Raw genomic sequence first — 12,675 nt, 5'->3', positions numbered from 1 at the left:
CCCCCCGCCTCCAACCTCCACTGTTCTATTTGAGCTGCAATTCATATCCCATGTAGACTTCCCGTGGTCTCCTCCTCCTCACATGACTGTGTTCCAGCATGTCAATTGGCTGCTCAGGCCTGAGCACTGCATTGTGGGAAGAGGTCTCATCCCCACTCCACCTTCCCCATTCCCAGAAGCTTTGGGAGTCCCACAAGGTCTCCAATGGGCGACACAATGGCATGGTAGTGAGGCAAAGGTGAATACAAGTTGGTCGCCTGGTGGGCTTTTAGGAGGCACATTAAAGAGGCCCTAAGGCAGGGGTGCCCGTAAGGTACAAAAAGGACAGAAGGGCGCCCAACCTAGTGCAGATTATTTTTTATTTTAAAAGACACAAAGGTAAAAATGCAATGGTACTCACAATGGTAGGTCATAAAACAGCTCGTGTGGATGATTTAAAAGAAACAGCACGTTCTGAGGAAGGGGGCGTGACCCCGGAAACGCGTCAACGCCGCCACACTACAGTGGCACACAGGCAGATTGCAGTCCTGAAACTGCTGTTTCTTTTAAATCATCCACACGAGCTGTTTTATGACCTACCATTGTGAGTACCATTGCATTTTTACCTTTGTGTCTTTTAAAATAAAAAATAATCTGCACTAGGTTGGGCGCCCTTCTGTCCTTTTTGTATTCCAGTTTTACAGTTCCCCCCGGTTGAAGTGGGGCAGCACCCCTAGTAATTTTATACATATAAATACTCAATCACCAGGATCCGTGCACAGCGCTTTGACTTTACTATATGTGCCCGTAAGGTAGATGGTGATCTATGAGTAGCTCTCAGAGCTGATGCTGGTGGATCAGGAAGGGGGGGGGAATGGCGGCCCCTTTATTCCATGTTGGTATATTTATCTCGCTGTGCACACATGATTACCTATTAGCCCGAGTCTGCTGAGCCGAGCTCCCCGACACCTTTCTGGAGGATACTGGGGGTTGTAGTGCTATGTATTACATCAAAGAATATTAGTGTACTATACAGGAAGGTGAGCCAGGAGAGAGAGAGCGGGGAGAGACAGCCAGGGGAGAGAGCAAAGAGAGACAGCAAAGAGAGACAGCCAGGAAAGACAGCCAGGAGAGGAGAGACAGCCAGGAGAGCGAGGAGAGACAGCCAGGAGAGCGAGGAGAGACAGCCAGGAGAGCGAGGAGAGACAGCCAGGAGAGCGAGGAGAGACAGCCAGGAGAGCGAGGAGAGACAGCCAGGAGAGCGAGGAGAGACAGCCAGGAGAGCGAGGAGAGACAGCCAGGAGAGCGAGGAGAGACAGCCAGGAGAGCGAGGAGAGACAGCCAGGAGAGAGAGGAGAGACAGCCAAGAGAGAAAACAAGGAAAGACAGCCAGGAGAGTGAGGAGAGACAGCCAGGAGGATGAGCAAGGAGAGAGAGAAAGGAGAGTGAGGAGAGACGGCCAGGAGAGTGGGGAAGAGACAGACAGGAGAGCGAGGAGAGACAGCCAAGAGGATGAGCAAGGAGAGATGGCCAGGAGAGTGAGGAGAGACAGCCAGGAGAGAGAGAGAGAGCGAGGAGAGACAGCCAGGAGAGTGAGGAGAGACAGCCAGGAGAGAAAGAGCGAGGGAGGTTTTTTTCGTTGGTAGATCTCATGTAGCGCGTCATTTGAAAAGTAGATCTCAACACAAAAAATTGTGGGCACCCCTGCCCTAAGGGCTAAGTGACAGGGCCTCTTTAATGTACCGAAGACAGAGGATCCACATGACAGACAGGAAACAAGCATGTTCACAAGCGTTCAGCAATGGCAGCCTTCATATTCTCTCATATTCTCTCATGACGGGTGTACTTAAACTCTGCCAACTAGGAACTCTTCCCATCTATGTGCTGAAGCTCTTCCTTGACGGAAGGATTGGACGCTTCCATTCATGACTATTCATATAGGAACGGGCCACGTCTAATATTTCAGTTGTGGGGGGGTCATCGGCCATTTTTGTGTATGCCTCAGAAACAAAACGTTCCCCAATGGTGTACTGATTGGGAACCCATCGGGGAGTGTGACATCATTGCCTGGCACCATGCTGGCTGTGGTACCTGGGTGGAGTTGGGTTTTCCGATGGAGATACCTTACACCTGAAGTCTCCGAGAGACATAAGAAAGTACAATGAGGTTCAACTCGCCACCCCGCCGAAGAGTCACCATCACATCCCCGGCGTCTTCACTTAATACAGATCTTTATATCGCCATCATGCATTCCAATCATTTATATCATGGCAGCCATGGGAGCTGATGACGGATGATGGGGGTATTACTCACAGACACATTTGGGGATGCGGTCGCTCCATTTGGGGGTCCCGGTATCTCTGTTGTAACAAGTGAGCGTCTCGCTGCCCTCCAGGGTGTAGCCCTCGTTGCAGGAATAATGGACATGAGAGCCGATAGGAAACCGCGGATCGATGGCCCTGCGCATGCCGTTGGCGATCTCCCCGGGGTCCGCGCAGTTTAGAACTAGAGACAGAAACAGGGATCAGTGACCTGATGGTGTGAATGTCATGTATAACATCCCAGAACTAGAGACAGAAACAGGGATCAGTGGCCTTATCATGTGAATGTCATGTATAACATCTCAAACTAGAGACAGAAACAGCGACCAGTGGCCTGATGATGCTGTGAATGTCATGTACAACATATTGTATCGCATTGTAATAAATAATTTCAGCCAGGTTCACTCACTCTTCTCGCAGGTGGGAGGGGCATTGCTCCAGGACAAATCCCATTGGCAGGTCAGAATGTCCGAGCCGATGATGTCATACCCGGGTTCACACTGATAGGTGACGACCGTGCCGCGGATGAGATCCGGGTGCGACGACGTCTTCCAGCCGGACTGGATGTCAGGCAGTGCGGAGCAGGTGTCGTTCCGGGGCACCTCTAGAGGAAGAAGAACAAGAAACTGATCTCAGATATCTTCATTAGTACTATTTGCTGACAATCTTCCTTTTGCTAATAAACCTTCAGGTTGCTTCCATGGCACTGTGTTTGCAGGCAATGCTGGGCTTTTGCAATAAGAAAACCCAGCAGCGTCTGCTCGCTTTCTGACTGTCTCTCTCTAACTGACACAACCCATACGGATATACCGGGACAGCAGAAGATCCAATTGAGTTTTTTTAAAGCAAAGGTTGTATGTCGGGGGAGATATTTTCAAGTTACACATCTGACTTTTTGTCCAGTCGCCCCTTTAGACAAAATACTGCCAAATGTCACTTTTAAAGTGAACCTGCCATTAAAAAAATCACTTTTTATGAATCACTAGACCGACACTGTCTAATCACAATATTGTTTTGAGTTGAAAAGTCTTTTTTTCTTGCCATAAATACAAAATAATCTGTTTTCCATCTCCCTCCTATCACCGAAAGCAGGGGTAGCCAAACTCCAGCCCCCCCAGCTGTTGTGCAACTACAAGTCCCATGAGGCATTGCAAGACTTTGACGGCCGCAGCCAGAGGCAGATGCATGATGGGTTTTTGTAGTTCTACCATGGTTTGGCTACCCCTGGCCTAGGCTATGATCACATGGTCAGCGGTGACCCGGAGCGTCATGGGTGTCTAAGAGAGTGCAGAGAGTCCATGCCCATTGCCGGCGGCGGAGAGGCCGTTACCTTTGAAGTGGATGATGAAGCCTTGGCTCAGGCTGAACACCGGGTCGTTGGGGTCGGACTGGAACTGGATGGTCACGTCGTTGGCAGAGGAGAAGAGGTTGAAGCGTTGATGGACCCCCATGTACTGTCCCAAGACCCGCGCTGTGAGGTCATCGCCATCGTATACGGTCAGGGCGTCGCTCCGTCGGATGTTCAGGCTGTAAGGAATCAATAGGTCTGTGATGGTCTACTGGATGAACATGCGTTTGGGTCATACATCGCGTGTTGTATATGTCTTTGCGCAGGTTTTCCCCTCACAATCCAAAAACATCATCACTGCAGCGCTACGGTATATGCAGGGCCGGATTTACTCTCCCTCAGGGGGCGTAACTAGAAATCACAGGGCCCCATAGCAAAATTTTGTACGGGGCCCTCGTGATTGCTAGTTATGCCACTTGCAGAGCCCACCTGATATACCAAACAGCCCACCTGAGAGTGACCTTGCAGAGCCCGCCATAGACTCTCTATAGTGGGCTCTGCAGGGTCTCAGATGGGCTGCACACCGCTTACCTGTCAGCGCTGTCCGCCTCCGTGGTCGCCGGGCCCCGCCTCCTCTTCTATCGACGGGCCCCGCCTGCTCTTAGGTCGCTGGCCAGTGATGTAAGAGGAGGCGGGGTTGCTCTTAGGCGGGCCACGCCTCCTCCTTCGCTGCGAACGCCGGCCTCTTCTGCCGCAGCTGCTGGCTGTCACTGACACAGTGATCTTCACAGCCGCTGCTGAGCTGTGTCAGTGACAGCCAGCACCCTTACATGCCATAGCGGCCCAGGCGGCCCGCACGGCATCAGAGGGAAGCCCTGGCCGGGCCCCCCTGTGCCCGGGCCCCATAGCGGCCGGTGATTGTTACGCCACTGCTCTCCCTGCTGCCCCAAGGCCAGGTTCCTAAATGCGCCCCCCTACCTGCCAAACCCCCCCCCATGGAGAATGGCAGACCTGCAGGTTGCATACAAGTGATCTCGGCGACAAGCGGCGGCTTCCCCGCTGTACATTCAGCTCTGCTTGCCCAAAGCAGGGCTAAATGTAGAAAACAACTACCCGCCCGGCACCCGGAAATGCATGCCCCGGGCATCGGGAGATAGGAATTCCACACCCCTGCTGCCCCTCTACTCCCTGCTGCCCCGAGGCCAGGCCTTGGTTGGCCTTGTGGGAAATCCGGCCCTGAGTACATCATAGAGACATTAGACAATGAGCTCCCTGGTAGAGCGCAGATTCATGTGGTTGGTCCTTTGTACTCTGGTGCAGAACACTGTTGGTGCGTAAAACAAAAAATACAGCGCTCACATTTCTATCTCCAGCAGCACCCGGCGATCCTCCTGGACGTGGATCCCCCACACGCAGTCCTGGCCCTTGGCGTAATTCTGCGGCCAATCCGGAGAAAGGATCACCCCAGCCGGCTCGGAGATTTCCCCCCCGCACAGAGCTGCGACATGGGAAACAGAAAGCATGGTGGTCAGAACACGGATGGGGTTACCGGTCACCTTCACCGTTACAGGGAGGACAGTATCAAGGGGCCACACACTTCTGTGAAATGGCAGATCACTGGGCACATGCTTATTGAAGGAACCGTGTTGACGGGTTTTTGGGTTCGTGTTGATGACGCCAGCTTATGATCAGTTTGAGGTTCTTCTGAGATCATTCAGAATTCATTGAGCTGGGCATCTGACCTGCAGTGGACCTCCTTCTGACTTGCATTTGATCTCCTTCAAGTGGGTTTTTAATTCCCGTAGACTTCTATTGGAAAGCAAAACCCATCTCATGCAAACAGAAGCCCTCAACACAGGTACTCCGGTCAGTGACTCTCTGGGTGGTGAAGACTGTGCATTACAGACAATGCATCCTAGACTGTGCGTTATAGACTGTACATCCTAGACTGAGCCTTATAGACAATGCATCCTAGACTGAGCCTTATAGACTGTACATCCTAGACTGAGCCTTATAGACTGTACATCCTAGACTGAGCCTTATAGACTGTACATCCTAGACTGAGCCTTATAGACTGTACATCCTAGACTGAGCCTTATAGACTGTACATCCTAGACTGAGCCTTATAGACTGTACATCCTAGACTGAGCCTTATAGACTGTACATCCTAGACTGAGCCTTATAGACTGTACATCCTAGACTGAGCCTTATAGACTGTACATCCTAGACTGAGCCTTATAGACTGTACATCCTAGACTGAGCCTTATAGACTGTACATCCTAGACTGAGCCTTATAGACTGTACATCCTAGACTGAGCCTTATAGACTGTACATCCTAGACTGAGCCTTATAGACTGTACATCCTAGACTGAGCCTTATAGACTGTACATCCTAGACTGAGCCTTATAGACTGTACATCCTAGACTGAGCCTTATAGACTGTACATCCTAGACTGAGCCTTATAGACTGTACATCCTAGACTGAGCCTTATAGACTGTACATCCTAGACTGAGCCTTATAGACTGTACATCCTAGACTGAGCCTTATAGACTGTACATCCTAGACTGAGCCTTATAGACTGTACATCCTAGACTGAGCCTTATAGACTGTACATCCTAGACTGAGCCTTATAGACTGTACATCCTAGACTGAGCCTTATAGACTGTACATCCTAGACTGAGCCTTATAGACTGTACATCCTAGACTGAGCCTTATAGACTGTACATCCTAGACTGAGCCTTATAGACTGTACATCCTAGACTGAGCCTTATAGACTGTACATCCTAGACTGAGCCTTATAGACTGTACATCCTAGACTGAGCCTTATAGACTGTACATCCTAGACTGAGCCTTATAGACTGTACATCCTAGACTGAGCCTTATAGACTGTACATCCTAGACTGAGCCTTATAGACTGTACATCCTAGACTGAGCCTTATAGACTGTACATCCTAGACTGAGCCTTATAGACTGTACATCCTAGACTGAGCCTTATAGACTGTACATCCTAGACTGAGCCTTATAGACTGTACATCCTAGACTGAGCCTTATAGACTGTACATCCTAGACTGAGCCTTATAGACTGTACATCCTAGACTGAGCCTTATAGACTGTACATCCTAGACTGAGCCTTATAGACTGTACATCCTAGACTGAGCCTTATAGACTGTACATCCTAGACTGTGCTTTATAGACTGTACATCCTAGGCTGAGCCTTATAGACAATGCATCCTAGACTGAGCCTTATAGACTGTACATCCTAGACTGAGCCTTATAGACTGTACATCCTAGACTGAGCCTTATAGACTGTACATCCTAGACTGAGCCTTATAGACTGTACATCCTAGACTGAGCCTTATAGACTGTGCACTACAGACAATGCATCCTAGACTGTGAATCATGGACCGTACATCACACAATATGCATTGTTGTCTATGGAGTGTATATTGCGCTGTAGACTGCACCCTGCATTAGACTGAGAGTACATTACACATTGCAGTCTGTACAGTGACGATTGATGGAGCACACCCTGACATTCCTCACAATATGGGGCGCCTCCTATGGTTGTGTATAGCAGTGCTCCCCGCAGTGACTCGGTGAGGAAATGCTTTGCCGTCTGGACCGCACCTAGAACATTCCATCACATCTTCTGTTCTTGGCGTTTCGTTTAGTTTCTATGAAAGGAATCCCAGATCTGCAGACCTGCCATGCAGACACTTCCTGTCTGGGTGATCGCGGTCACTGGCTCCTATCAAAGGTCAATGACCCGGTGACCTTGAGATTGGGGGGTAAACTCTGGGAGCCCGTGATGGGCCTGTAAACCTTGGTGCTCCCCATGTCAACATTGCATGCTCAAGAAGTGTGACAAGGGACCCGATCCCTCCAAACACGGCCTGACCAGCTATCGGAGGTATTTTTAGAAATCTCAGCGGTAAATACCTCTAAAAGCGTTTCCTAATGTGATCTAATCCCCAAACGTGACCCCCTACTCCCGCCGTCAGCTCAATGGATGTGATGAGTTTAACGCGGGCCATGGACTTAACTCCGGGGTATCCCCGCTCACCTCCTGCCCTGCCAGTATCAGGCTGGGTGAATCTTACGCTGACTTTTCTTCTTTCCGGGGCGAGAAGGAGTTAATTCGGAGCCCTACATTAGTTACCATGGCAACTAGAAATTGTTGAGAAACACAAATATAAAACTGAACGCCTCCCTCCCCCCCCCGAAGCTCTGTGCGGAGACAACATCTCAGGAACAGAAGAGTGCGCTATGTAAACCCGGGTTGGCGGCGGGCAGTGGTGGCCGGCCCATCGTGAATGCCAACTGGCTCGCCAAAGGTGTCAGAGATCATTGAAGGGAAATTATACTTTGCTCATAAAGAGTCAACATTGTTACATTATTTTTGGTGTTAATATTACATCTTTGTGTGCTCGTTGGTTCACCCTTTGATGGACTTCCCATTTGTAGGTACCCCCTTCATTGGCCATCCATATTGCTGGTAAAGTGCTCCGTATCCCCCTTCAAGGACTGCTAAGATAAATCCGTTATGTACATAGAGAATTCGATGTTACTATTTACATTTCTATGTATATAACACCATATGGCCAAACATATGTGGACACCTGACCTTCACAGCCTCCCAATGATTGGGTTCAGGTGTTTCCAGTGAAGGGATCTGGTAATACTCCATCATACAAAGACATTGTAGACAGTGGTGAGCTTCCAGCCTTGTGGTAACAGTTTGGTGAAGGTCCTTTTATGTTCCACCGTGACTATCCCCCTGTATACAAAGCCACAGTGGTGTGATAAAAGCCATAGCAGCCAATGCAGCTTCTATAGGGCCTGGGGGTAGGAGGGGACCCCAATAATGGAGAGGACTAGGAAAACTAAACTGTGAGGTTTCCAGTATAGGAGGGCTGTAGGGAGAACTCAGGATCTGCCAGCCTCTATAGAGAAAGTAAGCCGGGTAGCCCCAAAGTTTTGCTATGGGGCCCCATGATTATAAGTTATGCCCCTGAAAAGCTGGCTCCATAAAGACATGGAATTATACCAGGTGCTGGGAACCATGTGACGAGCCTCGCCGTCCTAGTGCAGGCGGTGTAGACTTTGCAGATAATCACACCCCAGATCTGTAGCGGGTGTCTCTTACCTTTGCAGACCGGTTCACTCTCGTTCCAGTGGGGATCAGCGGGGTCCACGCATTCTATGACTGGTGGTCCTTGTTCGAGCATGTACCCCGCATTACAGGAGAAGGACACCAGAGTCCCCACAGAGAAGAGGGGGTCCGTGGTGCTGAAATTCCCGTGGGCCAAGAAGGGCTCATAACACCGCGTCTCAGAAAATACTAACCAAGAGAGAGATAAGAAGACAAGTGAGAGAGATGGCGGTGATAATAATGAGGAACTTTTCTCTTATCTTTGAAACGGCAACAAAGACACCATTAGAAATGTTTCGCAATGACAATCTACAATCAGATACTTCTAGATCATTCCCGGCTTTTTATTCCTTGCATACCTTGTTTTTCCTTTCCTCCCCCATTCTTCTCACGGCGGCCATTTTTACTAAGGGCAGATGAATCCATCTCCCTTTACTTTCTGGAACTCTGGCACATGTGACCAGGACATGTGACCATGCACATCCTCTCAGGGGAGAAAAATGCCTTTCCTTGAGATCTCGTGAGATGACAGATGAGATATGCCAGCAATGCTCTGCTGATGTCACCTTCCCAGGATGCAACGCTTGGGCACGATGACATCATTTGTGCCAAAGAGGACCAGGAAGTAGATAAACAGTACTTGTATGTGAAACAAAAATATGTTTGTTTACCTAATGAATGTAAGATGATTTCCTATCAGCATGCAGAGCTGAATGTACTGATGTGATTTTTAGTGAAGGGGGGTAAACAGTTGATCCACCAAACAACAATTGCGTTATAGATGAGGCCTGAGCCGGGTTTCTTTGGCTTTTTACACCTCATGCAGGTTCAGCTCTGGGGCTCTTTTGTCACCTTTGAGCTCCCCCAAAGTGTCTCCACCTTGAAGTAGATAAAAGGCTTGTGTTGATGGCATCAGTTTATGATGTTTCTGAGGTCATTCACATTCCATTGACAGGTGCATTGGACCTGCTGTTGACCTGCACTGGACCCTAAAGGAGAACTATGGGGGGGGAGGGGGGGGTGCTTTTCACTCACCTCATAGTTCTAGCCGACCTGGGACAATGAGACTGTCACAGGTCGGCTCAGTAGATCGGGAGGTGAGCGAACACATACCGGCGTTCGCTCACCTCTCGATCCTGTCACGGCTCTCTGCCGTGACAGGGGAGGGGCTGGATTTCCCTCTCCCCGCTCCGATCTGCCAGCGCTGACTGGCAGAACGGACGGGGGATGGGGCGGGTACAGCTGGCTCTTCCTTTAGATAGGCAGAGCCAGCTGTCACTCATGCAGCTGGGTGGATCCAGACATAATTGTCAGGATCCGCTCCAGGTGCGGCGTCTCGGTATACAATGACCTGCAGCTCCCTATATACTGAGCTTTGGGTGACGGGAGGACGCTAGTTTGTGTCCTCCCGTTACCCTAAGGAGAACTATGGGGAAAAGTTCTCCTTTAAGCGGGTTTTGCCCTCCCATAGACTTGAACGGGAAATGCAAAATCCATCTAATGTGAACAAAAACCCGACAACGGACCCTAAATATCATCCAGGTGGAGTTCACATCTACTGTAAGATCTGGACCGGGGAGCTGTCCAGAGCCGATGGTGCTGAACCTGATTATCAATGCAAACTCAGACTGAAGGGTCATTTCAACCAAAAGTAACATTTAAAGGAGAACTATGGGGGTCAGTGTTTTTCTCCATAGTTCTCAGGGTCACGGGAGGACACAAACTAGCGTCCTCCCGTGACCCAAAGCTCAGTATATCGCGAGCTACAGCTTGCGGTATACTGAGACCGCCGCCGCATTACTGTCGAGATCCACCCAGCTGCGTGGTTGACAGCTGGCTCTGCCTATCTAGAGGCAGAGCCAGCTAGGGTTGCCACCTGTCCAGGATTCACCCGGACAGTCCAGGTTTTGAATGCTGTGTCCGGGTTTCATGGCAACAGTAACCCGGACACAAGATGTCAGGCAGACAGGGGCAACCATAATTAAGATAGGGGCTACTGCCCCCCCCACTGAAAATAGTCTCAACTGTGATATTTACATTTGAATGGGTGGCGCTATTTATATATGAATAAGCCACGACTAATTCTACCCCAAAAAATGTCCGCTCGTCGCTAGAGTGTTAGGGTTTCGCTTGAAGAAAAGGTGGCAGCCCTAGAGTCAGCTGTACCCTCCCCCGTCCGTTCCGCCAGTCAGCGCTGGAGGATCGGAGCGGGGACGGGGGGGGGAATCCCTGCAGGGAGCCGGGAGTGACAGTCACCGCTCTCTGCAGGGAGATGATCAAGAATTGAGCGAACGCCGGTATGTGTTCTCTCACTTCCCGATCTACTGAGCCGACCTGTGACAGTCTCATTGTCACAGGTCGGCTAGAACTATGAGGATGAGAGGAAATCACTCGCCTCATAGTTCTCCTTTAACCCCCCCCCTCTCCCACCTTTCTCTTGCTCCTCTAATGTGAAGGGCAGTCTCCCTGACCAATGGGTGGTGACGGGTGAGGTCAAGCCTGACTTTAATGTTTGAGATTTGCATAATAATTCAGCTGCCTGTCTCTCTCATCTGCTGATGGTTGCCACGGGCTGGTGACTTCTTCTTCTGTATCATCTCATCACATGCTTATGTTGGTGACATTTTTGGACGATCTGTACCATGCCTGAACCTCATACCAAACAGCTGAGCAGTTCAAGGTGAGGTTTCTGTGGGAAATCTCTCCAGGGAGGACTCAGGCATAGACACATTTTTAGTAGGGAGGTTTAGAATGAGCTCAGGTATGACATCATCTCAGGCTTTGTATAGCGTCGTATGCCGGCGGCCGGCGCTCACCCCCAAGTGACCGAATAAATATGAACTGAGATTGTGAAGTCAATGTTTAACCAACAAGGCAGTCTACTTACAAGATATCCATATATTAAACAATAAAGCTGGCCATACACTGGTCGAATGTAGGTCGAGTCAGCAGGACCAGTGTGTGGCCCCATTGGGACCCGCCGCCCCTCTCTTGTGTCCATCCAGTTCTGAGATTTACATAGTTCTGCCACAGGTGACTTCATTTTTCATCTCTCTGTCACTCTGCTCTCTACTATTCTCAGCACGCTCCTTGCACTGCAGAGCAACTGATTGACTCCACGTGCTTATTCTTCCTCCCCCCAGTCTGAGTTCTGCTGCGCAGGGACTGCAAGAAGTTCAATATCAGGTTTTTACAACACAAAGTCACATTTACTGGTTACCGAGCTGCACGTTATATCTGCCCAGAGTTCAGCTTTAAATCTGAGCTATTCCCCGCTGCCTGATATGAGAGGACAGCATCTGACGGGTCCGCCTTCACTTCAGAAAGGTTTAGGAAAGGGGGGTCGTACCTTCATAGCGCAGGCTGAGCAGAAGAGGCGCCGTTGGGTTCTCCGAGACCAGCTCGATGTAGAGAGATTGGGCGTCGCTCAGCAGGCCGTAGGCTGTCTTTAAGGCGGGGCAAAAGGGGCAGCTGCCCCGGGGCACAGTCATTGATGTGGGGCCCTGTAACCTATAAACCAGTGCTAATGCTGCGTCTGCACCGGCTGCCTCTTCAGCACCGGGGATGGGGGCGGGCTCAGCTGGATCTAGAGAGGCCGAGCCAGCTATCAATCAGGTAGCGTGGTGGATCCTGACAATATTGTCGGGATCTCTCCCAGCTGCGGCGCGGCTCTGTGCTGTCAGCACATAGCAGGCAATATTGCATGGCAGGGGGCAGGGTGTGGCAGGGGACCCAAGAAAATTTAAAAGGGACTGACCTGTCATTGTCCTCATCCAAAGAGACCCTCTCGAAGTGCAGGTGCAGCCGCTGACCCTCGGATGCCTCAATCAGCCAATGGCAGCTCAGGTTGTTGCTGTGGATTGCGGTGACGTCGGGGGCCACGATGCGTCCAATGGTGGCGTTACGTATCACTCCTCCGCAGGTCGCTGTGTTAC

General features: G+C 50.3%; 1 protein-coding gene across 1 annotated transcript in view; it reads right to left on the bottom strand.

Moving 5' to 3' along the window:
* The window catches only part of SEZ6L2 (seizure related 6 homolog like 2), a 39,728-nt gene that overhangs the window by 12,544 nt on the left and 14,509 nt on the right, over nt 1-12,675 (bottom strand). Inside the window, exons 7-13 of the mRNA XM_018559141.1 lie at nt 12,498-12,666; nt 12,090-12,250; nt 8,735-8,929; nt 4,948-5,086; nt 3,631-3,827; nt 2,710-2,904; nt 2,293-2,484 (exon numbers count right to left, since the gene is read on the bottom strand). Coding sequence (XP_018414643.1) covers nt 2,293-2,484; nt 2,710-2,904; nt 3,631-3,827; nt 4,948-5,086; nt 8,735-8,929; nt 12,090-12,250; nt 12,498-12,666 — 1,248 coding nt within the window. The remainder of the gene's footprint in view (nt 1-2,292; nt 2,485-2,709; nt 2,905-3,630; nt 3,828-4,947; nt 5,087-8,734; nt 8,930-12,089; nt 12,251-12,497; nt 12,667-12,675) is intronic.

Source organism: Nanorana parkeri, unplaced genomic scaffold (assembly GCF_000935625.1).
Source record: "Nanorana parkeri isolate BGI_ZX_2015 unplaced genomic scaffold, ASM93562v1 scaffold379, whole genome shotgun sequence".
In the NCBI taxonomy this organism is placed as follows: domain Eukaryota; kingdom Metazoa; phylum Chordata; class Amphibia; order Anura; family Dicroglossidae; genus Nanorana; species Nanorana parkeri.
The sequence above is the reverse complement of the archived record's forward strand: the minus strand, read 5'-3'. Positions and strand labels throughout refer to the sequence as shown.